The sequence below is a fragment of the Anthonomus grandis genome, chromosome 15, assembly GCF_022605725.1.
Source record: "Anthonomus grandis grandis chromosome 15, icAntGran1.3, whole genome shotgun sequence".
Classification (NCBI taxonomy): Eukaryota; Metazoa; Arthropoda; class Insecta; order Coleoptera; family Curculionidae; genus Anthonomus; species Anthonomus grandis.
In genome coordinates this window covers 10922869-10950221 of record NC_065560.1, presented here as the reverse complement: position 1 = coordinate 10950221, position 27353 = coordinate 10922869, and the positions used below count along the sequence as shown (strand labels likewise).

Sequence of the window (27353 nt, the reverse complement as noted above, 5' to 3'; positions counted from 1 at the left end):
GTCCGGAAAAGCTTCCTCAGGGAGCTAGAGCTCTTTGAAAATAACCTTTAAAAACTAGTTTTTTAAAGGTTATTTTCAATTGTTCTTTTTTTTAATAGCTCTGGAACTACTTTAGCTACCGCAACCAATTTTGGGAGGTAAATTATTGTTAGTACGTTTATTCTTTTGAACCTACTAAATAAAAAAAATATTTACCAGGGGCTTCAGAATCAGGGGAGTATTTGTTAAATTTGGGCCCATTTCTTTAAGACTAATTTCTGCCCGTTTGGGTATTAGATTATGATGTTCCTATGCTTTTTACATAAAAAAGGTGCTCTTAGTAAAAGTCGGTAAATGATAAATATCACCGTTTTTGTGAAAATTGACGAAAAGCAAGTTATGAGATACAAAAATGAATTATCTATTATTATTAATAAACAATTTAAAAAAAAAATCTGGCGTAAATATAAAATAAATGTTTAAAAAAAGTTAAGGTAGCCACTTTATTAAATTGGTACTCAAATTAATTAACTGTCACTTTAATTACCTTGAGGCATAAAATGTTTAAATGATTTTAAGTGTACTAAAAAACCAACAAATTAACAATTTTAGAAACGTAAACAAATTTTATTAAAAATTGGTATTACAAAAATAAACTTAAAATATTAATTGCTTAAAATGCCGGCCGCCACGATCGATACATTTATTGTATCTACGCACCATATTAAGGTTGACGTGGTTAAAAATATCAGGCGTGGTTTGGATTACTTCAGCAGCTGCGGAAATTCTGGCCACCAGGTCTTCGTCTGACTCGACTGGAGTTTCATATAGGAGACTTTTCATATGCCCCCAAAGAAAAAAATCTAAGGGTGTCAAATCTGGTGAGCGCGCTGGCCAGGTGACAGGGCCTCCGCGGCCAATCCAGCGCCTTTCAAAATTTTCATTTATAAACTCGCGGACAATAAGTGGAAAATGAGCTGGCGCTCCATCGTGTTGTAGCCATAAGTTCTGTCGTATATTTAGGGGCAGATCATCTAATAGTTCTGGCAGTACATTTCTTAAAAAAATTAAATAAATATTTCCCGTTAAACGAGGAGGCAACATAATTGGACCAATTAAGCGTTCTCCAACAATGCCGGCCCACAAATGACCGAAAACTTATGTTGATAGCTGCTAAAATGAATACCATGGGTATTCATCATCCACCAAGGGTTTTCCTCACTTCACACATGATTATTCTTAGAATTAAAAATGCCTTCTTTTGTAAATAAAGCCTCGTCAGTAAAAAGGACATATTTTGGAAATTGAGGTTCTTCTGTACACCGGTCAAGAAACCACTGGCAAAAATTCACGCGGGGCCTAAAATCATTGGGTCCTAATGATTCCACCTTTTGCAGGTGGTAGGGGCGAAGAAGCTGTTCATTAACAACGTTCCATACCCTAACATGATTTACATGCATCGCATCAGCAACTGCGCGAGTATTTACTGATGGGTTATCTTCAAATCGCTGAAGCATTTCTTCCTCAAAATCCGGGATTCGGATGTTCCTTTGTGCGCCATTATCTTGGCGTTTTATTTTAACAGAGCCAGTCTCCCTGAGCCGTTGATTGACCCTTTCAAAAAGTGTGTGAGCTGGGATTCGCCTTTCGGGAAACCACTCTTCATATAGTCCAGAAGCAGCTCTACCATTACATCGAACTTCCCCATAAATTAAAAGCATATCGGCGTATTCAGAAAAAGTGTAATCCATTACTTAACCGTAATAAAAAGGGAATTAATATCATGTAAAAAATACTGACAGTGACAAATTTAAAAAATACTGACAGTGGCAATGAATTAGCATTCAAGTTCAATTCAAGATACAGCATCTTAGTTTGGTTTTAGTCAATTTCCACAAAAACGGTGATATTTACCGACTTTTACTAAGAGCACCTTTTTTTATGTAAAAAGTATAGGAACATCATAATCTAATGTCCAAACCATGTTGGGGCAGAAATTAAAGTCTTAAAGAAATGAGCCCAAATTTACCAAATACTCTCCTGATTCTGAAGCCCCTGGTAAATATGTTTTTTATTTAATAGGTTCAAAAGAATAAACGTACTAACAAAAATTTACCTCCCAAAATTGGTTGCGGTAGCTAAAGTAGTTCCAGAGCTATAAAAAAAACTAGTTTTTAAAGGTTATTTTCAAAGAGCTCTAGCTCCCTGAGGAAGCTTTTCCGGACCACCCATGTTTATATGAATTTTTGTTTTTCTTTTGACGTTTTCTATCTGCCATAGAAGTTTGTAACATGATCAACGGAACACCCCTTTATATGTTACTCACCTTTAGATTGACTTTTATGTTTTATAGGGTAAGTTTTTAGCTGAAAACTTTTAAATGTATTTTTTTTAAATCTAAAAATGTCTATTGTAGATTTGATAAAGGTCAAGAATATGAAGACCGAAACGTTATTAAAATTATATGTTAAAGCAAGATAAATGTTATGTTTTAACAATTACCAATACCCAAGAAAATAATTGATTTCAAAAATACATAAGCAGCATACATAACCCAAAAACAATCCAACCCTATATATCCAACCAAAGAAAATGGTAAAATTGGATTATTTTTGGGTTAATATTCTGGTTTGATAAATAGCATCATATTTCTTAAATTGCCCGGGCATTGGGCATTATGAATAATCGCCATGTAATTACATTGTTCATATTATACGAGCTCCGTCCCACTTCAGTTGGCCCAATTGAAAATTCTTAATAATTTCTGTTTAAACCCCCCAAAAAAAAGACAAATTTTATAGTGTTATATAGTTTTAAACAAATAATAAGCTTTACTTACTCTACAAACACAACAAAATGGGAAAGTAAACTCATTTATATTGAACATATATTTATTTTTTAAAACAGTCGCAATTCTTTGGGGCATGAGGTTTATTAAGTTCTGATACTACCCCTGATTAAAACTATCCCAAATTTCTTGCTAGTGGATTTCGGACCTAATGAATAGAACCCTTGTATATGCCTAAAGAGTTAAAATAAAATAAAAAATAGAAACAAGAAATTTATTTCTACTATTTAAAATATGATTCAAAAATTTATCAATCAACCAAAATCTAATTTTAGAGATAACACATAATGTTTATATGAGATACTTTTTGGTATTGTAATATTGTGGAATAAAGATTCGATAAAAGAATAATAAATTCATTTTTTACTAAGCGGGCCAACTGAAATATGACGGGGCTCGTATATATTTTTAGCAGAAAATTTTACATAACGAAATAATCATAAATAAATGGTAGTAAAAGTATTTACATATAAAGATTATTTAAACAATCTTTATCAATATTTTTTATTTTATTTGTTTAAACATTGACTGAAGAGGCAAGATTTAATTTTCAATCATTGATTAGATACATACGTATTTTGCTATGCGGCTTCTTAGAAGTTTGTTTTTCTCTCGTTTGCTGGTATTTTTCAGTTTCCCATTTAAAAAAACTAAAAGAATTTTCAAAAAACTAAGAGAATTGTTTTTTCTCTTCCTAGTATTAGTACATCCCCGATAAGCACACTCGTTAATTTTGCTTGAATTTGACATAATTCAAAACAATAATAATACAAAATAATACGCCAAACATGCAAAAACTCCCTTAGACGATGCTGGCGAGCTCCGCTAAACAATAATGAGACACAAACGGCAAAAAGATTTCCGCGCGCGTTTGAGCGTGGCGCCATCTACCCGCCGCGCGCTTTTTGGGTCACGTTTTTGCCCGTAAATATGCGTATCTTCTCGCCTCTTCAATCAACGATTCCAGAAAATTATAAATAAAATTCTGCGCGTACTGCGATTCGACATCGCAATGGCATACATAGATGACCTACTAATATTTGCAAAGTCAATACAAGAAGCTCTCGAAAAACTTGGGCAGATACTTAGTATTCTTAGACAAGCTGTTCTTACTCTTAGACTAAATAAATGCCGTTTCCTTCAAGAAAACCTTGAACACCTTGACCATGAAGTATCGGAAATGGGTATATGCCCCGCTGTGAACAAAATTAAAGCTGTAGCTGAGTTTCCGAGACCCAATAATGTACGAGATTTAACTTGAATGGTAAGTGCTAGCTGGGTACTGATATGGCCGACTTGGAATACAAACTTTTAATTAGTATAATTAAATGTGTCTTACTCACACAATGTGTCCATAAGTGTAACACACATGGCTGTATGCTCTTTATCACAAAACATAAAACTAGGTTAAGGTACTAACTGTCTTTTCTTTTTCACAAATCATACCGATTAAGGAGATATCATATCTTTAAGATAGGGATAAAGTTAAAAACAAGGATTGATCTGGCAATTAGCAGACACTTGCGTACTTATGATATCTATGCAATGTATTATACCCCTAAGTCTTATCCATCCAACAGTCTTAAATGATTTTAAACATCTTAATGGGTTTGCTTTTTTTAATTCTCAACTATTGATTTTTTAAATAAGTTAAATACAAGTACCGAGTATTCACAAGGAATAGGTTAAGCCTACTCATTATCTTCTAGATTGTGTCTTAGTATTTCTTATGCTGTCTTATCTGTATAATTTTCAATGTTATTTTAACTTTTGGCGCCAGCAATACTGAACATCTCCGAACAGTATGTTTTCGTTAATAAACTGTTGCATTTATTTTGAATCAGCCTGTACATTTTCGCTTAAAAAACTGTACATATGGAAAATAAATAAAATACTCCATTAGATATAGTTACAAGCTGAATACATATTCATATTTATTACAAAATCAAGTCATATAATGTTCCCATATATAAATCATTCAATATCACAGTTATATACATCGCTAACCTATTTACACAATATTAGTATTTTTTGTTAGTAAACTAAACCACTATAAATAATTATATCTCGTAAAAATATCATATTAAATAATACCACATAACAGTAACGTTTTAACACATAACATTAAAAAAGTAGAAATCTAGGTGTCTAGGTCAAGCAGCACGTATAATAAATTATAAAATTAATATTTTACTGGAAAAATGCAATATTCTTTTTTAAAGCTGCTCTCGATACTGATAAAGGCAAATCCTATTTAAATTACAAATACGTAAAAAAAATAATATCATCATTGATCGTATCCGTATCGTATTGCGAAGTAGGTCAGCCTCACGGTTTGTGGTTTCAAATTTGGCTTTTTTTAAATAGGCCCAGCAACACCGCCGTTATTCAAAATACAATTATTATTACAAGAGAAACCGTTACAAACCGAGAGGTTTACCTAATTTCGCCTGACAGTGTGTCGTTGAGAAATGGCAAAAAAGTTGTTATTGCGATGCTTCTTTAAAATTACGAGGTTGGTAAAAGAAATAAGGCTTTTGACTTAACTTAGTAAGGAAAAATAAATTACTAAGAAGGGACAAGGATGTCAACGTTTGATGTTTCTAATATAATATTGCAAAGTAAATGTAAGTCTTTTTTTTGGAATAAAATTGGATTTTTTTGTGTCTATTCTACAAATCATTTTAATAGTATTTTATGTAATTTTCTTCTTATATACAAAATAACAGAACCACGATGGAAATATAATTTTGAATGTAAGAAAAAACTTTTTTTTTTTTGAAAACCGCTCGAATTTTAAATAACTAATTTTTCCTAGAAAACATAAGGACGAGAATTAATTAAATTTTTATTTAAAGGCCAAATATTTAAAGACCGATAAAAATTATATTCTTTTAATCTATGCACAATCCTAAATTGATTCAAAAGGAACTTGCCTTAAAATAATTTATGAAAAGAAATACTTTAATTTTTTTATTTCATATATATGAAATACTTAAAAAATTTCAGAAAAAAAATCAATTTATTTTTTAATATAATTATTTAAAAAGATTCTATTTATGTTGACAGCCTATAACAACAACTAATATATTTTTTATAATACATAAGCAATCACAAATAAATAAAATGCAACCATTATGCATTAGTGAGTTGAAAGCAGAAATTTGTTCCGCCAGGAGAGATTTAGCCTCCTATTATTTTACTGAATAGCTTATTCGGAATTTAATCGAAATAGTTTTTAAACTTTTATTAATGCATAGGCTTTTAAATTTAAAAAAAAAACGAAAAATATTCACAAATTTTTCATATAACATGAGACCAGAGAAATATTTATTTTAATTTTCCTCTTTTCAATTTGATTTCATGTTCTATTGGATAAACAAAAATAGCTTTATATTTTTTTATTATATTTTTCATTCGAATTACGTTAATTTGAAAACAAGGTCTATCGCGTTATCTTTCTATCATCCTAATTTTTTTGTGAAGTGCAAATGCCGAAACTAGATGAATTAAAAAAAACATTATCATACATAGTCCCAACTTATAAAAAATTAAAGAAATGAAGTCATAAAAATTATTGAACACTTTTTCTTAAAACCTATGAAAAGGACCACATAATTAGCACAATTATAAAAGAAAATATAGAACTTAAGTTGATTTTATTATTGTTAAAATATCCTTATTGTTAAATTATCCTATCCAAATAACATTACTTATAATTGTCAAAAATCTTCTTGATGTTTTTCGTAAAAACATCAAACATCGCGTCTCTTCTCTATAACTGATTTTTCCCTTAACTCTAGCCTTACAATATGTAAGAAAAACCTTATTCTACAACTTTTCTTGAATGGCTCTCCGTAAGTCTTCAGTGGCCTTTGCTAAGCTATTGGTCTGTCTTATCATTGCGTTTTTAAGTTTAAGCTCCTGGGGTTCTTCGCAGAGGTAGTCCTTGGGAGGTTCCGTCGGGGGGTAGACGTAGCACCTTCCGCTACTTCCAAATTTTGGTCTAGGGATTCGAACTCGTTTAACATCTACTAGCCAAGACTCCATTTTGAGATTTTTGCTAGCTGAAACGAAAATAAAGATTTAAGTATTGTTCATAATAGGTAAAAATATTAGAATATTTAAATAGTTGTTAATTATGTTGGGCGCCAAAAATTATAAGCGTGTTACTGATATATCAAATGCATCCTATTATCATTTTTAACACACCAAATTGCTTAGAAGAAAATAAAGTTGTTTGGCAATACTGTCAAATTAAAAAATACATATATCTTAATTAAGCTAACTGAATATAGTGAAATCTCCCTTAAACTACTTGAAATGCACATTTAAGTGAATTAGAAATGAAAAATAGTCGTATGTATGCAAAATATTGTCATAATCATAAATGATGCTTATGGTTGTAACCTGATGGAATCAACATTGGTTTTTTGCAATTCTTTTTCTATATCTTAAAAAAAAAATAAGATTCTTTACTATAGCTCTTTAAAATAAAGAACCGTAAAACGAAGTTACTTTGCACCAATTTTTTTTAGTTTTATTTTATTAGTTAGGATGTAACGTCACTCGAAAGAAGATCTGAACATTTTATTATAAATATCAATTGAGCAGGTTGTAATATAACTCTGACAATAGCTATTTGTTACGTATATCAATCAAGCCAATCAATATACGCCTAATCAAGAGAACAACCTAGTTTTATTAGTGGTACAAAGTATACCCCAAAAAAGTCATACTTTGCACCACTCAATATTTTATTAATATTTGGCTACTAAATGCTTGCTGGTGCCTAGAAGCCCCTTATTATTTCAAAATTTGCACCAATTAAATGCGAAAAAATGTTCGTGGGCCAAGTTTTGTGAATTTAAATCTACCTACCTACATATATTTATGAAACAAGCATATAAGTAAAGAAAATTGCTACAATTTAAATGAACAAACTTTATTATAACAATATAATAGTAAAAATACAACGTTTGAAACTAATTCCACCACAATTTATCGCATTCTGGGATGATGTACAATCCTCGTTTGGACATTTTCTTGGGAGGGCTAATGGCGCCAATTACGTTGTCCCACGAATACCATATTTCGTCACGTCTTTCTGGCCATTTCCAAAACTTTATCGATCTGGCCATAGCATTGATCATCGCTTCATCGTTTTCTATTGCTGTTATCACTCCAGGATAAACATGATCTTTATAGGAAAATAAAACGTACTCACCAACAACTTTTTTAACATAATCCAATCCAGAGTTTTTGACTTTTTTGACAATATTTGTTCCAAGAGAATCTGAGACGAGTTTTTCATTAAATTCTTTTTCTTCTTCCATCTCTTGCATCTCATTTATTTTATCATCTGATGAATCCCTGCCTAGTGGAAAGTGGTCGTCCAAAACAATGTCCTTCTCTGAATAATCTACGATTTCTGGTTTAACAGCTTGAAGAGGTGTGGATGTAGATGCTCCAGTTAGATCTGTTAAACTAATTTCAGAATGGGTAATACTGTATCCTGCTGAAACCGTTATTTTCTTCTTCTTACGGGGCTTAAACTGTGTGGCTTCCTGTTTTTTATCTTCTAAATACCTAATGAAAGTGTTTTCGATATCCGACGAACTTGATTTATTTGTGTCGCTAGCAGTTGTCATATTAGATTGCTTAGTTGTTGTTAACCGCTCCAAGAGCGGTGTTACATCGCAAGGGATGATACCGCATTTCCTAAATCCCGACTTTAATATCTCAGCGCTATTCTTTTGAATGTTTTCCATTAATGATCGTAAAGGCATTGGAAAATGCCCAAGTACATTTGATATATTCTCTACATAAGTTTTCTTATATTGAGATAAAATGTCTCTCCAGGCTCTTTTCATGGGGGCAAATAAAGCGACATCTAGCGGTTGTGTAACGTGGGTGCTGTTCGGAGGCAAGCATACAAAATCAATGTCGTGTCTTCGACATAAATCGAGGACTTCATCATTAATATGAGAAGACAAATTGTCTCCTAAAACGACCTTCTTTCCCTGAATTTTTTAAAGCCTGGGCAATGGGAGAGTGCTGAACCAATTTTCAAATGTATGTGATTCAAACCAACCAGATGCAGTATTTGCATAACGCGTACCAGGGGGACCATTGTCAGTCCAGGTGTCCCACAAATGCTTGGATTTGTACACCACATAAGGAGGTAGAAGCTCATCAGCATTTCCACAAATCATAAGAAAAAAGCTACTCTTTGAGGAATTACAAATTCGTTCGGGATACTTAACACCACGTTTAGTTAATATCTTTTTTTGACCGGGGTCATCGGTTAAGTTCGTCTAGTCATAATTAAAAATAGCATGCGGCTCTACACTAGTTAATGTTTGTTTTAGATTTTCTATGTATTCAGTCATGGTATGGCTATGTATTCAGATGGGTATCCAGGTTTTCTAGCGTGTGTTCCTTTTAATTTGTAAAAAATAGTTCTCCTTGGAATGTTAAAGGATTCAGCGGCAACTCTTGTGCTCATGCCATCTTGTATTGCTGACAAACATGCCTTCAAATCTTCTTCTGAGTGGTCTGCATATCTGCGAGATCCCAGTTCCCTTTTATAACATCTGGGCATTTTCTGAAAACCATTTACCTATTTAACTTTTAATCTTGCAAATGAAAATAGTTTGAACGTGACAAGTAGGGGATACTTTGCACCACTTGCAACTTGGGGATACTTTGCACCACTTGAGCGGTGCAAAGTATACCCACGTGATAGGTGCACATGTAAACAATGTTTTTTTTTATTGCTATCCTTGTTTAAACCCGTTATTTTAACAACTACAAATCGCAATCGGTTATAGTATAAGCCTTTAGACGTGTACTTACCAATTTTTGTATTCTGGGACTTTCTGCACAGTATGATTTTGCAAAGCCAGAAAATCATAGAATTTCTAGGTTAATATTCGGACGGTTGCTGATAAACAACTGGCGACCAGGAGGATATTCGCGCGCGTGTTGGTGACGTATTGCGATGTTGCCTATGTGTTCTAGAGTTAGTAGAAATATCTGAACAAAATTATGAGGAGGATTACAGAAAATATAATTTTACATATTCGGTGCAAAGTTTCCCTGCTCAGTGCAAAGTAACCCCGTTTTACGGAACACCAAAAAACCTATTAAATTTTTTTGTATATATTTTTTCTACTGTTCACTGCTTCTGAAAACATTTATTTCTAAAAATATATGCTCTGGTATTAGATACACTTTGCGTGAAACAAATTACTAACCCTGCACGTTTTCATTAATTTGATGTAATTGAGTGTAGTTTTTATTTTTTTATTGTTATTTTGAATGTTAAGTATTTAATTGTATTATACTATTTTTAGTTCCGTAGTTAACATATTGGTTTTTAGGTTTATTTTTTTTTAAGTTTGTAGTGTCGTTTTTATAATTTGCATCTTTTTTGCGGTATTTGTGGTGTCGAGTTAGGAATTTTCTAAATTTTTTTTTCAGAAAATGGTAATTAACACTGAAGCGTTTGAAATTAAAATAATAAAATTTAATGTCACTTGCGCTACATTACTTATGTGTAAAGTATCTCAACTTGCACTGTATTAGAACTTACTTTTAGAGATAAGGAGGTTAAAATCAGAAAAAACATATCTTTAATCATATTTTTGAATTCTGCTGCTTATTCTTTATCATCATAAACCTAAATATACTTCTTTTGCATTAAATGTCCAACCAAACTATGTTGGAAATTAAATAGCGATATTAGTGAGTTTTCTACAGTGGCCAAGGTTATATTGGCAAGAATATAAATAAAATAGGTTCTTTTACAAAGTAAGAGAAAGAGAATTAATCAATCTTTTAAACCCTCTTTTTATACAAATATCATTAACGTATATTTTCCAGGCTTGTTCCAGCTGTATCAAATCATGATCCGTTATAGTTCGTTGTAGAATGAATAGTCTTTGCTCCGATTTAGGAAAAAATATACAGGATTGATCCATTTTACTCTTTTTTTCTTACATAACGTTTCTTTAAAGATATTATTATTGTAACATGTTAATATATAGTTAGGATTAGATAGATTTAACAGATTTATTTTAGAGTTTATTATTATCAAGATAAACTTATGAATTTTCTTCAGTTGCCAGGAAAAATGAATATTGAATCAATCAATATTTATAAATTTTAAAAAAGTTGTTTGCAGAATTTACATTGATTGAAAAAAAAAACTGAAATTAATGTTAACATAACTAAGATGAAAATAATTGCTTTTATAAGAAGAACTATAAACAACTTGCTGAAAAAAGAAATAAACATTTTTTACTTGTTTAAAAGACAACAAATGTCAAAAGAACTTTAATGATTTGCTATTTAAAATTTTTAAAATTAACTAGAAAAAATAAGTAGAGAGTTTAAATTGTTAAAGAATAGCAGTTATTTTAAGTACCTAGAAGACAAATTAAATTACCTAAATGCCTGGAGGAATCAGACATGACTATATAATGAATAAGGGTTACGGTACATTCATGGCTTTACGGTAGATTTATCTTCACTATGCTATAAAAAATACGTAACAAACATGGAAATAGAGTTGAGTGTTAGTATGCGTCGGTTCTAGAATTTAATTTACTGTAAGATGCGTAATATTGAATGTTCATAAGTTAAGATGAAAATTTATTAAACACTCTACTTCTTAACAGCAAAAAAAAGGATGGGTCTTGAAAAGCTGCCGAATAGAGTGTTCAAGGAATGTGCCATCTTCTTATTTGCTATTTACCATCAACAAATCTCTTAAACTTGGATTTCCCAAATACATGGTTAATATTAATGCCTAACAACTCCTTTGTTAGACATTTCAATTAAAACATTTATCAAACAAGGTGGGTAACTATTGCCTGGTGTACATTCTATCTGCTACACCAACAGTTTTGGAAATAATAGTATTGGTTTTTCTGGATTATCATGGTAAAAATGTCATGAGTGAGCTGCAGCAAAGTCTTATCCGCGGGCGATCCATAATAATAAATTTATTCTTGGACACAAAATTCTCGACAGTTTTGGAGTACACTGCCTCTATAGCTTTCGATTTAGTTGATTAAGGTATCTAATTGGATAAGTTAAAGTTATATGGAATAATTTCGTATTCGTGCAACTAAGTAACAGTTGAGTCATCTATCGTCAATTTTTAATATGAACTCATGGTACGAGACTGAAGTCCCATCTGGGTCCAAGACATTTTTTAGTATTTCTGTCTGATATTCGAATCTCTTTTCAATGAAATAGTTTACTATTTGATGATGTCAAACTGGCATTTCTATTGACTTCAAGCTTATTATTTTTGATCACTAACAATATATTTTTGATAAAGTTAATCCCTTATAGTACTTAGATCAACGAGTAACTTTGAAACCTGAAATTAAATGGTTAAGCTTTTCAGTCCTTAGTACATTTAATTATGGAATATGGGTCAACTATTTAAAGTCCATTTTATTAAACTAAATATACAAAAATTTGACTTAATTAGTTTTTAATAATATCTATCTTAGATGGTACCAAGGAGTGTCAATAAAACCTTTTAAGAAGCTATTATATCTTCCGGAGGGATATCAGATTTAAAGTGACGGGTAGTTGTTTCATGGGTTTCGTTATTTTATGTGAAACTCATCTTGAGGCTTCGAGTACTATGGAAAATATTGTAGGCTTTATATTTCATAGTCTTTGTGCAAAAGCGGAACAACCGCTTTTTTTTCTGTACTGTTAGCGATGGGTAGAATAGCGACATATATACACGACAAGTTCCATGAATGATACGTCGTATGCATTGCATATTTTATAGAAAAGATGTGCTGCTACACAGTTGTCGCTCCAGGTAAGCCCTTTTTGCTAGTATAGGACTGCTTGATGCTACATGACATGTGATCAATCATTTTGACTTGCAAGTGGTTTGTGGCAAGCGCTTGTTCTTAAAAAGCAGTGAAAGATAAGAGTGTAATCAACCATTCCGCATATTTACTGCCTCCTTTTCAACTGTATTTGCCCATGTATCTTTTTCTCTTTCTATTTTATTAAATGCTGTCCAGTTGTCCTTCTATTCTCTCTTTTATTGTCTTTACTGTTCTCGAATATAGGTTATGCTGGATTGCTATTTTCTATTTGTTCTAGATATTTTGCTCGTTTTCTTCTTTGCCTTTGGTTGTGAATATATTAATATTGTTAGATAACTGCCTTTTCTTCTTTTAGTTGAAGGCTTTCTTTCATTATATTGTAGCTTGTTTCAATGCCTATTATTCCCTATCCCTCGTCCTTCCGGGAGATGTATAGTTAGTCGTCGTCTGATCTTGGATGTTTCGTTTTCAATTTTTCGTATCCAATTTTTCTGCTTACATCCGTCATATTAAAGTATAGCTGTACTCGATGACTAGTATGGCTCAGGAGTTTATTGCCATAATCTTCTTTTTAGCATTCAGCTCAGATTTTTTTATACTATAGATTCTTCTCCGATATTCCCAATTTAGTTTCTTTTTCATTGTCTTATGCTGTACTCCATTGTGTTTTCCTATTTCCAAGTATTTGTAAGCTCTTGTTGGCTTAGTGCTGGTATTAAGATCAACTTCTAAGTATTCCGACCCTACTAACTTTCACTTTTAGAATCTTACTTTTGCGCAGTTATCAAGGCCAAAGTCCAGCTTGATATCATTTTTAAACTGTATCATCTATATTATTGATTTATTCTGTTATTTCCTGATCTATTTTTACGATATACTCAACAATGTACGTGATCATCAAAAGGTGGCGTATTTTCTGTTTTTCATTCTTGCAAGTGTCTGCTATGTTTGTGGTGCTCACTAGAAAACTCAATGGATACAGGGCCATACAGAAGAGTAAAGGAGATAACGAGTCACGTTTTCGTCCTCAGTCTCGAGGTTCAAGTCAGTTTTCCAGTTTTCACTGATTTTTTTCTCAATGATAGGAGTTTCGCTCGATCAGTAATGGTCGACCAAACTCATCTGCCTGATCTGCCTCAAGGACGACAGATTTCTGTATGTTTATAGTCAGCTGTTCGGGCGCTGCACGGCATTCTGGTATTTTTTTCAGGTCTTCCACAAATCCATCCTTAATCAAGTCTAGAACATCACATATGAGTACCCTCAAATATACTGTGCATTTCAGATATAGTTTGTGCAGTTCATCAACCATTCTTGGCACGCTTTTCTCTGTCTTTAGGATCGACCGGGTAAAAAACTTTATGACATACATTGAGCTGTTCGATCTATCTAGCAAAACACTACTGTTTCACTGCATGTATCGTCGATATCGTCATTTCTACGGTAAATGTCGCAGATGGTATTAGAGCACCCGAAGAACCCCATTGAGCCAGTGTATGGAACTAGATACGGCATGCACTGGGCAAGCTACTATTCATCTATTGAGTCTGCAGCTGGCGAAAGAATGTTAAGAATCCAATAGTTGGGTTTAACCGAGTTGCCAATTTTAGCTATGTTATGCATACTTTTTACTTTATTCTATTTAAATATTAAAAGAAGAAAAATAGGACTGAAAATAGTTAATTTTTTTAACGTTTAACAATGAACTTTTACGAGTATATCGCGGGAGCCACAAGATTTTAAATAGCTTAAAAGGAAAAAATTAGTTTCACTAGCGTCCCACTGGGAATCACCCATAAATTATGGTATTTGTATATGCATGTATTATAATAGTTTAATTATCAAGAAAAGGGATTCTTAATCAGTAATATGGAACATTTAAAAAATAAAGTTTTGAAAGGTCAGATTCGTGAGGTTATTGAAAATGTAATATGAATTGGTGATGAGGAGAGTGCCAATAATGCTTTTAGGCAATTTTAAAAAAATAAAACAGAACAAGCATCTATATATTGTGGAGTAGGTCGATCTACTATAATTAAAATTAGAAAAGAAGACCAATATCGACGTGAGTTTGACGACCTTTATCGACTCCAGGAAAAACACGTAAGAGATTATCAGTACTGGAAAAAATTGATGATGCTGATTTTGGCGTTATAAGAATTATTGAGAAATTTTATACAGAATATAAAGTAATACCAATTTTAGTAAAGATGCTGGTGAAAATTAAGAAGAAATTGAATTTCCATATGACTTACTAAAAAAAATCTTTAAAATCCATTAAAAAATAATGGATTTTATTGCAGAAGATGTCAAAACCGGAGCAAAATTTTAATAGAATATTCGGAATAGCAGAAAACATTAGTTCGAGTTGTTCTTGGTGTAGTACATACTGGAAACGAAAGTGGATTTGTTGAGGTGTATCTCTAATTTTTAATGCTGGACATATCCGGGGGATTATCACGGGCAAATAAACGAAACAAATTTTACGAAACTAGTGATTTAACAGCTATGCCGAATTATTTGTTTAATTATATGAGGGAATCGGATCTGTCAGTTCTAATTATTGGATAAATAACGGCAGACATCTTATAGATATAGAGAATAGATATTGGTATGTCCTAGCTCTGATGAGATGATTCGGATCGTTTTTTGCTTATTAGTATAAATTTAAGTAAGATTACTATAGGTATAATTATTGTACATATATATTATTTATTATGTATAAAGTTTTTAAGGTAACATTTTAGTGTTTAATTTCACTTGTGTTTTGCTTAATTATTTTATTTTATGACGAAAATAAAAAAAATTAAAAAAATTACTTCAAATCATGTTAAGAAAAAAATTTAATGTATTAAGAAGAATTTCTGAGTCCATTAGTATAGGTTTACAAAATCAATCGCTTTTATTCTTGGTTATAAAAATTTTAAAAACCAGATAAGTAGAAAATAAAAAAGTAAAATATCCAATATTTTTTTAATTGATAGTGTGCGCCACTGAAAAGGCCTCGAGACCAACCAAGTTCGAAATGTTTTTTTTACAGTATTTATGGCCTTCTTCCCCCTTTCGTCGCGATTACAGTTATCGCAGATGAATAGTACCAGAAGATGCATAAGTGTTTCAAGATGCTGATGACACATTCTGCAACCAGTGGTACCTACGTCAAAAAATTAACTACTGTTGGCTAGAGTATTAATTACTCCATCCTGGCAAGCAAGTACAAAGCCCTTAGTCTTTCAAGATTTCATACCTGCAGATTTTAAAAAATCAAATGCAAGTCCGCTTGGTAGATCTAGATTTTGGAGGTTTCTATAAAACACTGCACGCTGCAGACTGTTGAGATGCTTCTCAAAAAGTTTTTACTATTCTGCTCTTTCATCTGTTTCCATTCTAATAAAAGACAGTGCAGCATTCTATCCGAATCTGAGATTTAAATGGTCTGCTACTTGCTATGCTGCCCTAAAAAGAAATGCTCCGACATTCGTGGCCTCGTGATCTTTCAGTGGGTGGGCGACGTAGTAGCTCTTAACTATTGATAATTTTTCAGACCGTTCCTAAAAGTGAGAGTGTCAGCCTATCAAGCACACACTTCAAGCCTAAAAGATGCTTTCCTCCTTGATCTCTTGGGATGTATAATCTGCAAACTGACGAGCGTCGATCAATGTTGTGGTTAAGATATATTATATTACGTGTGCTCACATGCACCACACGCAACTCGTCCTGCCCCCACATCATCACACTCAGCAAGGAGTAGAGAAGTACAGGCACTGCAGGCATATTTGTAGCAACGAGTTTGTTTATACAGGAAAGCTGCAATTCCTATTATTTACGCAGACGCTCCTGATACCTGCTTCGAACTGTTGTTTTGACCTTCTCAGTATTCTCTGCTCGGTTTTGATCGACCGATTCGAAATGACTCTGCGAGTTGCTCATTTTCTAGATCGTTTTAATATCGACCCTTTTCAAGAGTTAACATTGAACATTTATCAAGGTCAAACTCTATACCTATGTCTCTGGAAAATTCGTGGACCGAATTTACTTCAGGCCCATTTGGCTGGAAGAATATAAATTGACTTAAGATCATCTATATAAAAGAAATGGGTCATCTTATGCCCTTGATTTCCAGATGGTTCATAGCAGTAGCCGCGATTTATTAAAGAGATACCTAAGGATGAAGCAGCGAGACGCAAAAGACTAAAGGACTGAGAGAATCGCCTTGTAATAAAGAATAATCGGCTTTGCAGAAATCCTTCCGTTTTCCAATGATAAAGAAAACTTTGTTTTCCGGAGCGGCATTAAGTGGTCAATGTACTGTATTAGAGAATAAGAGACTTAAAATGTATTAAAAATACATGTGATGTATCAAAGACTTTCCTATATAATTATGATTATTATTAATATTAATCAAGTGGCATCAACCTTGATAATATTGTTTAAAATGTTATAAAAAGTCTCAATAAGAAATAATTATTGGCACATCAAGATAGAGCATATCTTGATGTGTCTAAACCAACCTTTTCTGTCTTATAATTTCACCTTTTTGTATCATGTTACGCCACTGATTCCCTCGTCACCAGTGAATCCACGTGAGATCTAAGATCTATAATATCGAGCCAGCCATAATTCGCTATTCTCATGTCTCTTGGCTCTCAGGTGGTCTAATCTCGACCTAATATTGTACATAATTTATTGATCATTACATGCGGAGTATATTATTAATTACCAGCCTTATCTTTCGATGATTTTAATTGGCTAGTCGGCATCCTATAATGGAGCGCTTAGTTGTGTGTGTCTTATGTTGGAGATTTGATGTTATTAGTTGAAGGTTTATTTTATTTTATTTTATAATTGGAATGTTAGGTGACTGTCTGAAGAAGCTTAATCCTTACCTAAGTTACCGTAGTAGACTGTAAAAGGTGATACACTGAATTCTTTGTGAAATGTTGAACTTATGATATATTTTTCAGAAAGTAAGCGCTTGAAAATTGCCTGTTTAGGCTATAGAACTTACACTATTTAACATATAGAGAAATTATTTTTACTTTGTAAATTGCAATTCTTTTAAGATGTAATCTGCTCAATACTTCTATCATCGACTGAGATATTCTCGCTAATCACAAGGTTTCTCATTCATTGCGTCTTCGTCAAATTTATTTCTAAATCGACTTCTTTGCAGGTTCCATGATTGCTTTTCAAAAGAGGTAGGTATGATAATTTCATCAGCAAATCTCAGCTCTTCGTTGATATATGTTCATTTCTTCCCATTTTACTCTCTTAAAGGCATATTCCAATATAATGGCAAATAGTTTCGGATATACTGTGCGACTCTGACGAACTCCTATTTGTCATGCATATAACCTTCCCATGCACTTGCTCGCTTGTATAGGTTTTTCAATAGGGAAGTAACCAATTGATCAATCCGACAGTTCTCCAGCGCTAGCAACATTTTGTATTGATTTACGACCTCGAAGGCCTTTTCAAAATCTATGAATACCAGGACAAGTGGTTTGGTATACTCGATGCATTTTTCTATTAGAATCTTAATAGTTTAAAGGTAGTCGCTTGTTTTATAACCTACTCTAAGTCCCGCCTGTTCAGGTGGCAGATATAAATTTATTTTAGGCTTTTAAATCTAATAAACTAAAGGGTTTGTAGGCATGTGACAATAAGTTTATCGGTTTATAGCGATATCTTCGATTTTGTGCACTATGATTATTATAGCATTATCCTACTGGATAAGCTAGTGATCCCTTCAGAAGACCTGCATTGAAAGACAGACCTTCATATGTTCTGAAGCAAGTGATTCCTCCTACCTTAATAACTCAATAATAATTTCGTCTTTGCTTGGGACTTTGTTGACTATTGATGTTAATTTCGCTCTGGGTAATATCAGGAATATCCTCTGAACTTTGGTTTTGTGAATAAATGATTTTATATATTACGAATATAATTTTATATACTGTTTTATGTTTATATAAAACCTTGATTAATTCATAGATTTAGAACTTCAGATGCATTAGTAACTAAGACCATTTGGCGTTTTCTTTTTTAATTATCAAATTCCCGTTTCAATATTGAACTTGAATAGATAGTAAGCTAGTTGATTATATGAATAAATAATTTGTATTTAATAGTAAATAAGTAGTGAAACGCAATTGCATAAGAATATTTAGAATAATAGAAAAGCTTGATTTAATTAAGGCAAGCTTGTGCAATTTGCTACTTATTAAAATATTGCTTAGAAATTAAAAAAAAATCCAAAACTTTCCGAATATAAAGAAAAAAAGCTCAAAAATTTAACAAAATAATATTTTCTTTAAAGACCCTTTTCTTAGCCACTTATTCCTTCCTATATAGGCAAAAGTGCTTTAAAATTAATGACATTATAACGTTTATTTTTTCGGCGACTTTTTTGGTTTAACTTTTTTTTTATGAAAGCATTCTATACAATTTTTTAGGGTGGTCTTGTTGAAAGACTTTAGACAAAATATTTGTCAAATGATAATATATAAGAAATATAAGTCAATAAAGCGGTTAAATAAGTTTTTAAAATAATTAGATTTTCGTAAAGGTTTTGGCAGAAGTACTCAATAACGTTAAAACAATTGAATTCACAACGAAACTAGTAAAAACTTTGTACGGTACAAAATTAAAATCTCAGCTTAATATGATATACACAGACTTCTCGAATGTCTTTAATAGATTCAACGTAGTTTTATTGAAAGAACATCTTTTTGCAAGTTACTTTTCTGGTATAGTGTAATTTGTGGATTACAACTTATATTAATCAATGGAATATCTTCCACTTAGTAATGCTCCTCAGGGTAGTAGTTTAGCTTTTCCTATATAAATATATATATATATTTCTATATATATTTGTCTCGTTCATTAATGGAGTAATTATGTATAGCATTATCCCGAAATAGTAAATGCTTGTTGTGTGTTGTAACTGAATCCGAAAATGACTTCCGAAAACACGCTTGACCTTAATATTTCAAAATGTAAAAAATACTCCTAAATATATATCAAAAAAGAACCCACGACTTTTTATATAACTTTGTTATTCCCGACTATAGGTCAGCTAGAGATCTTGGTGTCATTGATAACGACAAACTAATTTTCCATAAACACATTGACTTACTCGTATTACGCAAATATTGCAAAATCTAGATCGACTTTAGTCAACACCTCCAGTTTACTAATAATGAATAACACATTTAGTAAATCGATGTTGCAATACTGCTCCACAATATGGTTTTCTGTATTTAACTTAAGAGATTGGAAGATATTTAGTATCGTTTTTAAAAATATATTTATATTTTAAAACTAATGGTTTCTATCATCAAAGGTGGAGATTTAGGCTTCTCTCTCTACAAGAGAGCACTGTCGAGTCGACTAAAATATTTTTGCATAAGAGAGTAAATAACTAAATAAACTATGCAGAATTACTCTATGTTCTCCTTTTTCACACTTATAGATACTATCAATATTATCTGTTACATACAATACAAAAATTTATAAAATAACTCCTCTGTACCGAATTTTGTTACCATCAATGTCATTCTTAGTACTTGATATTTCATTTTTGTAAATTAGTATACTTTTATTTTTTTTTTTAATCTCATTTCAGGATTTTTGCTGTTGGGCAATAAATAACTAATTAAATTTAGCATAATTTAATATTTCCCAGCGCCCTTAGGAAAAGAACCAGTTCATGATAATTAGTATAAGACGAAAAGTCGTGTCATTAATTTTAAATGACCATTGTACGATAATAAAAATGGTATAAAAAAATAAAAAGTATTTTGCTATATGGTTTAAAATAACGCAATAAAAACAATGTTTTCGATTAATGTGGGTTTTAATGGACACCCTGGTATAAAAAACTGTAATACAGTTAAGAATCACCTACATATTGATGCAAACACACATAATTCAGATAGCAAAAAAAGTCAGCGGTATACATGTAAAAAAGCAAAATGCCAAAAACACTTCTCTGAGGAACCCCTCGTTTCATCTGAACATTCTTTTATTACTTCATTAAAAACTCCTCTCTGTTTTCTATCACAGAGGTAGTATTTGACTTAGTTAGGAGCTTTCCCGTTAAAACCTAATTACTTAAGCTTTTGAGCACATTAATTTATGATTGACAGTATCAAATGCTTTAGTGTAGTCAAGAAACAGGAACCGTGTCTAGTTACCCTGGTCAAAAAAGGTTATAATATCATCAGTCAATTTAGCCAGAGCAGTTGAAATATTTTAAAGCCAGATAGCGTTATTTATAATATACAGTGCTTTCATTTCAAAACAATCCACCCTTAATAACTTTCTTAAAAAAAAAAAAAAAAAAAAAAAAAAAACGTCAAATTAGATATACAGGGGGACGGGTAATTATGCATTTACTGAAGTTCTGTCAATCACCTCCTCACCTCCAGCTAACCTCACTTTAATATGTCAAATAGGAACCCCCATTGTGTGATACATCATAGTAAGGAGCGTAAAATTCTCTATTCAACGGTACCAAAAAATGAAATCGGTAAATGTGTAAGCAAATAGTTAGTGAAAATGTCTAGAAATAATGAATATTTTATTTATGCCAAACTTTGGTATGTCAAATGGCTACCCCATGGTGTAATACATTATTTTAAAGGGCATTCATGATGCTATCAATGGTTGTAAAAATAAAATAAAATTGATTGACCAAGAAGCAATTAAAGTGTAAATCGGTAGGGTAGAAAAACAAATTTAATTAGTTTAATAAATTTATTTTATTAAATGTTCAAAATGCGCGTCGTTATTAGCAAGATAATAAAAAAGCCTATTTTCAAAATCCTTACGAACATTGGCAAGGGTCTGCCCGCTAATTTCTCTGCATTCTTAAAATATTATATTTTTTAAATTCTCAATACTCTCAGTTGGGGTTTATAAACTGTACTTTTTAAGTAGCCCCAAAGAAAAAAGTCAAGTGGGGTTAGGTCCGGAGACCGCGCAGGCCATTCGATTGCACCACGTCTGCCAATCCACTTTTCTCAAAAATTTTCCAGTCACTCTCGAACCACCAAAGTGTAGTGCGCGGGAGCTCCATCCTGCTGAAAATGTATATTATTTTCATTCAACAATATAGCACCATGTTGATCTACTTGATTTTCCACAGATTGGATGTTGGAAGGGTATATTGCATTTTCTAAAAGGTTTAAATAAATTTCGCCAGTCAAATTTTCTTTCAAAAAAAATGGCCCATTATTTCATTCCCATAAGTTCCTGCCCAAACAAGATAATTAGATATTATAAATAATTTGCTTGAACTAAATGTACTGTTTGTTACCACACATTTTAACTTCTAAATGGCTTGTATTTTTTTTTTTTGATGATCTATTATAAAAAATGTAAGAATTTTAAAATGATGTAGGTACCACATCAAAAGTATTCATTTAAAATACCAAAGTTTGGCGTAAATAAAATATTCATTATTTCTAGATATTTTCGCTAACTATTTGCTTACACATTTACCGATTTCATTTTTTGATACCATTGAATAGAGAATTTTACGCTGCTTACTATGATGTATTACACGATGGGGGTTCCCATTTGACATATTAAAGTAAGGTTAGCTGGAGGTGAGGAGGTGATTGACAGAACTTCAGTAAATGCATAATTAAACGTCCCCCTGTATATCTAATTTGACGTGTTTTTTTTTTTTTTTTTTTTTTAAAGTTATTAAGGGTGGATCGTTTTGAAATGAAAGCACTGTATGAAATAATTTGATTAAGTTTAATCTCTTGAAGTATTTTCCAAAAAAATGAAAGAAGACTAAAATGGGGCAAATAAAAATAATTATTTATTTATGGATTGGCAGGTCATTTGCAATTTTCCACAATCTTGATAATGTTTTCTAAGAGAAAGATTGGTTTATATTATTTGGGGTAAAAGCTGAGGAAAAAAAGGTCCAAAAAATTTTCGGCTCAAACCATTCATCCTGGCAGTGTTATGACAGTACTTAGACGTCAAAATTTTATTGTAGTTCCTTATCAAAGGCCAAATTTAATAAGGAACTTATAAAGGCATTTTCTAAAGCTCTTTATACCATTACAACTACGCAATATTGGACCCATTCAAGCAAATCATTACCACGAATCTGTTTAATCAATATTTCTTTAATATTTTCCATTATAGAGCAGCTCAAAATAAATATTTTATATCATGGGCAGATATTATATCCAATGGTTCTTAAAATTACTTGTAATAGCCTTACTAAATCTGATGGCCAATAATATATTCCGTCCTCTCATTATATAAACTATAATATACGGTATATCAAATCCACTTTTTAATTCCCATTCAAGCATCTCAGTTGGGCCATTCAGTTTGATCACTTAAGCGAAGTAACAGGTTTTTAAGCACCCGGGACAGTTACTTAGATTTGATGGGAGGAAGTCGTAAAAAAGACTTTTAAAACAGATAACAATATTAATTTCGTTGTGGGAAACTAGGTCAACTCTAAATAATAGAAGGTACTTTATATTTTAAGATTCAATCTAGTGTATTTATTGAAATTAAAAGCATAGCATTAAAAAATACTTAGTTGTTTACATAGTAGTAGGAACAACAATATACATCCTAAAAATTGGCGGAAACCTTCACGTAAGCAAAAAAATCTGTAAAAATTTGCTTGACTGTTCTTTGTTTCTCATTAACGTAAACGACTTACCATTGGTAGTAAGCACAATTAGAGCCCATCATTTGCTGATGATACTACTTTTCTGTAGCATAGCAAAGATGCAAATCTTCTCAGGCAATTGACAAAACAGAAGCTAGTTAATATTAAGAGATTGTGTGACAGTAGTTGCTTGTCTTTTAATGTGATAAAGACAAATATCCTAAATTTTAAATGTGATCTGAATGATGTTTATTTAGGTTCACAGACATGCTGTTGGTGTGATAAGATTCAATAATTTTTTTATTTAATTATTTACGATAGGTTACGCTTTAATCAGCATATTAATTAACTGCGTTGTGAGTTGCGTCTAGCTGTTATTCAATAAGAACAATTAGGAGCAACCTAAATATATGTGTACTTAGGCATGCCTATTTGCATTTACAGGATTAGGTTTGCTTTTAGGGAAATGCACCTGCGTATCTACTAAAATCATTATTTGTATTGCAAAAGACAGCTGTAAACTAAATGTGTGGACTTAAACCTCTCCTGAGACTCTTGCCAACTTTCATCAAATTTTAACATTGCCATCAATGTTTATTCTGGGGACTGTCTGGCACAAAAACTATTCGTCTGTTATTTACTTACTCAATGCAAATTACACACGGGCGGAGGGGTTTAATATTAATTTGCCATTTTCTAGTTTATTTTTTATGTACGTACTCTTGATCTATTTTGTTCAAGTTTTTAAGTGTTTTATATGATTTGACGCGTTTAACTTTAACAAATGCTATTTTCTAATCTATGCTTATATAGATATATTATTTAGTGTGTACTTTTTTTTCACAGCTTTGTAAAAGACAATAATTTGTTTCATAATAATCGCGACCAATTCAGTAACCTGACTAGTTCATAATGCAAATAGTAATGTCAGAAGCTGATTAAAAGGTTATAGAAATTTTTATGAAAAGAGAGCAAAAATACATAAAAAATATCCAAATCGGTTATCTATTATTCAAACAACAACAAGCCTTGCCTTAAGGTAATAAGAAGTAAATGGGGCTAGCAACATAAGCTATACATAGATTACTCAAGAGCTATGGCATCCTGGTTTTTGTTTTGAGATTTGGACAATAGTGTTAACGGTTTAGCCTAGATTCAACATGTCTTGATCCGATCGATACCGAGCTTATTTTACTTTATCTGTAACACGTTGTCAGGTTCACAGGCTGGTAAACCTGGACACAAACAATTTATTTTAGATTGCTTACTAGATAAAGAACTTAAAGATTCTTTGGTAACATTATTTGCTAGCATTTATCAGTAAAATTAGATTTAAGAAACAATTTTTAAAATGATGTTCGTTAAATACAAACACTTATATTACAAATTAAAAAGTTTTGCAAGCAACTAATTAAATATATTACTATTATAATTATTATTTATATCAAGAACACACCTTTTATATTTTTTAGTATACTTTTATTCGAAAAATTCGCTTCTATAAAAAGACAGGTACCCTATCCATTTAAGTTATGCATAAAAATTGTCTAATTTATTAATAATTCAATATAATTTTAATTTTAAATATGTTAACATATAATATGAAAATAAAGCTGTAAACAATTCAGTTTCTTATATGAAGTAATTATGTTAAATCATTTAAATGATATAAAATATTATCAAACCTTTAAAAGGACTATTTATGATAGAAGAGGTAAATATAGGCAATAGAAAGAATAAAAATATATTTACTAGATTTAAAAATTGGAAATATTTCTTATATAACTATACCATTGAACAAATTATCCTTTATTCAAACTCTAGTAATCAAAATTAACAATAAATGAATATTATATCTATTTGCATATATATTGGCGTTCAAAATACTTTTATTTTAAATAGGTATTAAATATCTTAGTACAGCCGCATGCTTTAAGCTTACATAGTTTATAATATTTTCATCATATACAATATTACACCATTAAAATCAAATTACTTCACGTGCTGGTTAAATTATTAAAAATGGGCCGAAAAAACGATATTCTGCACACGGAGTCCTGTCAAATTAAAAAGCCCTGTCGACGATTTATAGCGCAAGTTTCACGGAAGCTTTTACCATTTGTTTGGAAAACTAAAAGTTTCGCTTTTTAATGTTGTAATCGCTATGTATTGTGTTTTTTAATGGATTTTAATAATCAGAGACTCAAATTGCAAAAAAAATATTTTTGTTAGTGCGCATAAAATAAATTATTAACAAACCTGTCCGATTATGCCGGAAATATTGCAGACTCTCGCAGAGATGGTACTGGTATAAAACGGAAAACGAACATAAAAGTACCGTTCAAGCCGTGTCAGTCTGGGTTATCGCTTTCTTCGTTGGCTACAAAGTTGTTGTATACAAGAGTCGATGTTTTTTTGATTAAAATGTGTGAGAAAAGGTTGTTCTTTGGATATCCAGTTATATAATTAATATGCATTATATCAGAAGAGTAAATAATCATCTTTAGGACTTTCAGGTGTAAGAAATAAACGTAGTACTGAAGTTTGATTGCTACTTAGAGGTGAGCAAGAGGGTGTGTACAAATGATTATTGATATGAACAGAAACTAAAATAGATTACTGATTTATTTTTTTTTTATTTTGTATATACTGTTATGATAACGAAGTTAATTTAAGGATCTGCCCTTTTTTTGAGTCGCGAGTAAAATCAAGAAACTATTTAGAAATAGATCATAAATAAGTGAGTGGATTCTGATATAAGAGTGTGTTTCTAAGTCTTATTGGTCTTGAGTTCTGTTACATCAGAGAGAAGTTAGAACACCATAAAGACTATCAAGCTAATAAATCTGCTAGTCAAGAGAGTTTGGAGAGCAAAATAAAAAACAAAAAGAATGAGATAAAAAACAACAAACCTAAAGAAAACCATGCAAGGAGATTTACTGAATTTAAAAGCAGATTTTAAAAAGGAGCAGGAAACAAAGAGAACACAGTATAAAAAATAGTTGACAATTAAAAATCTCTTAACAACAGCCTGTTTTTAAAAGTAGGTGTGTATAGTGAAGGGTTGCATTCCAAGAGGTTGTTATTCTAAGAAAAGCCACACAAAGTTCAATTCCTCTTCTAGTAAGCTGATCATGGGTCACCTCAACAGTTCTACATTCCAAGCCTTTTATCAACAGGACTTATATGTTTTTCAAAATTTATTTTTTCGTTTAGATTAATTCCTAGAAACTCTATCTTATCAGGATTATGTAGAGAGTCAGTGTGTCTTGATATGAAAATCATAATTTTACAATAAGACAGCTTCTTTTGTGATTTCAAGGTCATTGGTCCTAGCCATAAAACTTATTTTCTCTGCATAGAGAGCCAAAACAGCTTGGCGAAGCTGTTATTTGATCTTATATAAATCAGAAATAACAAGGAATACAGAACAAAATCCTGTGATACTCCATGTCTTACAAATTTAGCTTCTGACAACATGGACTAAAAAAAAAGTTGCTTGTCTTCTATTTGTTTGGTAGCTCTCAAAAAAACTTCGACCATTCTGAGTGAGACTATAGTAAGAGAGCTTTTCAATTAGTATGCAAAGAGATACACAGTCAATGGCAATTGGAAAGATCATAGGCATCTGAAAGTTTCTTCCTCAAAGCCCTTGACTATGTCATCATAAAGTCTGCCCATAGCTCCTATAGTTGACCTATCTTCACGAAATCTAAATTCCTTAGTAATAAAAATAGACTAGCTTTTAAAATATATTTATTTGTTAGAGATTTGGATAGTCTACTATTAATACTATTTTAATATGGTCGAGGTATTGTGCAGGCAACAATAATCAAGAAAAATGTGAATATTTTCCAAGGAAGTTTTTGGTGAAGTTCTCATGCGTGATCCCTGGAAGATATATTAGATTAAGACTGAGAGGTACATCCCTTAGGGTATTTAGTACAGTTGTCTCGCCATTCTGAATTAAGGAGTACAAGTAATAATTTTCTATTTTTTTAAC

The 27353-nt window shown here is 31.6% G+C and overlaps 1 protein-coding gene across 7 annotated transcripts in view; it reads left to right on the top strand.

The window, feature by feature from the left end:
- The window catches only part of LOC126745344 (whirlin), a 368204-nt gene that overhangs the window by 191266 nt on the left and 149585 nt on the right, over positions 1-27353 (top strand). Inside the window, exon 14 of one of the 7 annotated variants that reach the window (XR_007663517.1) lies at positions 3973-4091. The exons of 5 other annotated variants lie outside the window; for them this stretch is intronic. Coding sequence is in view for 1 of the 2 variants with exons in the window: in XM_050453138.1 (XP_050309095.1) it covers positions 3947-3955 (9 nt within the window). In the remaining variant the exon portion in view is untranslated. Of the gene's footprint in view, positions 1-3946; positions 4092-27353 lie in introns of those variants that run through there. One more of the 7 variants, XM_050453138.1, reaches the window with a different exon arrangement.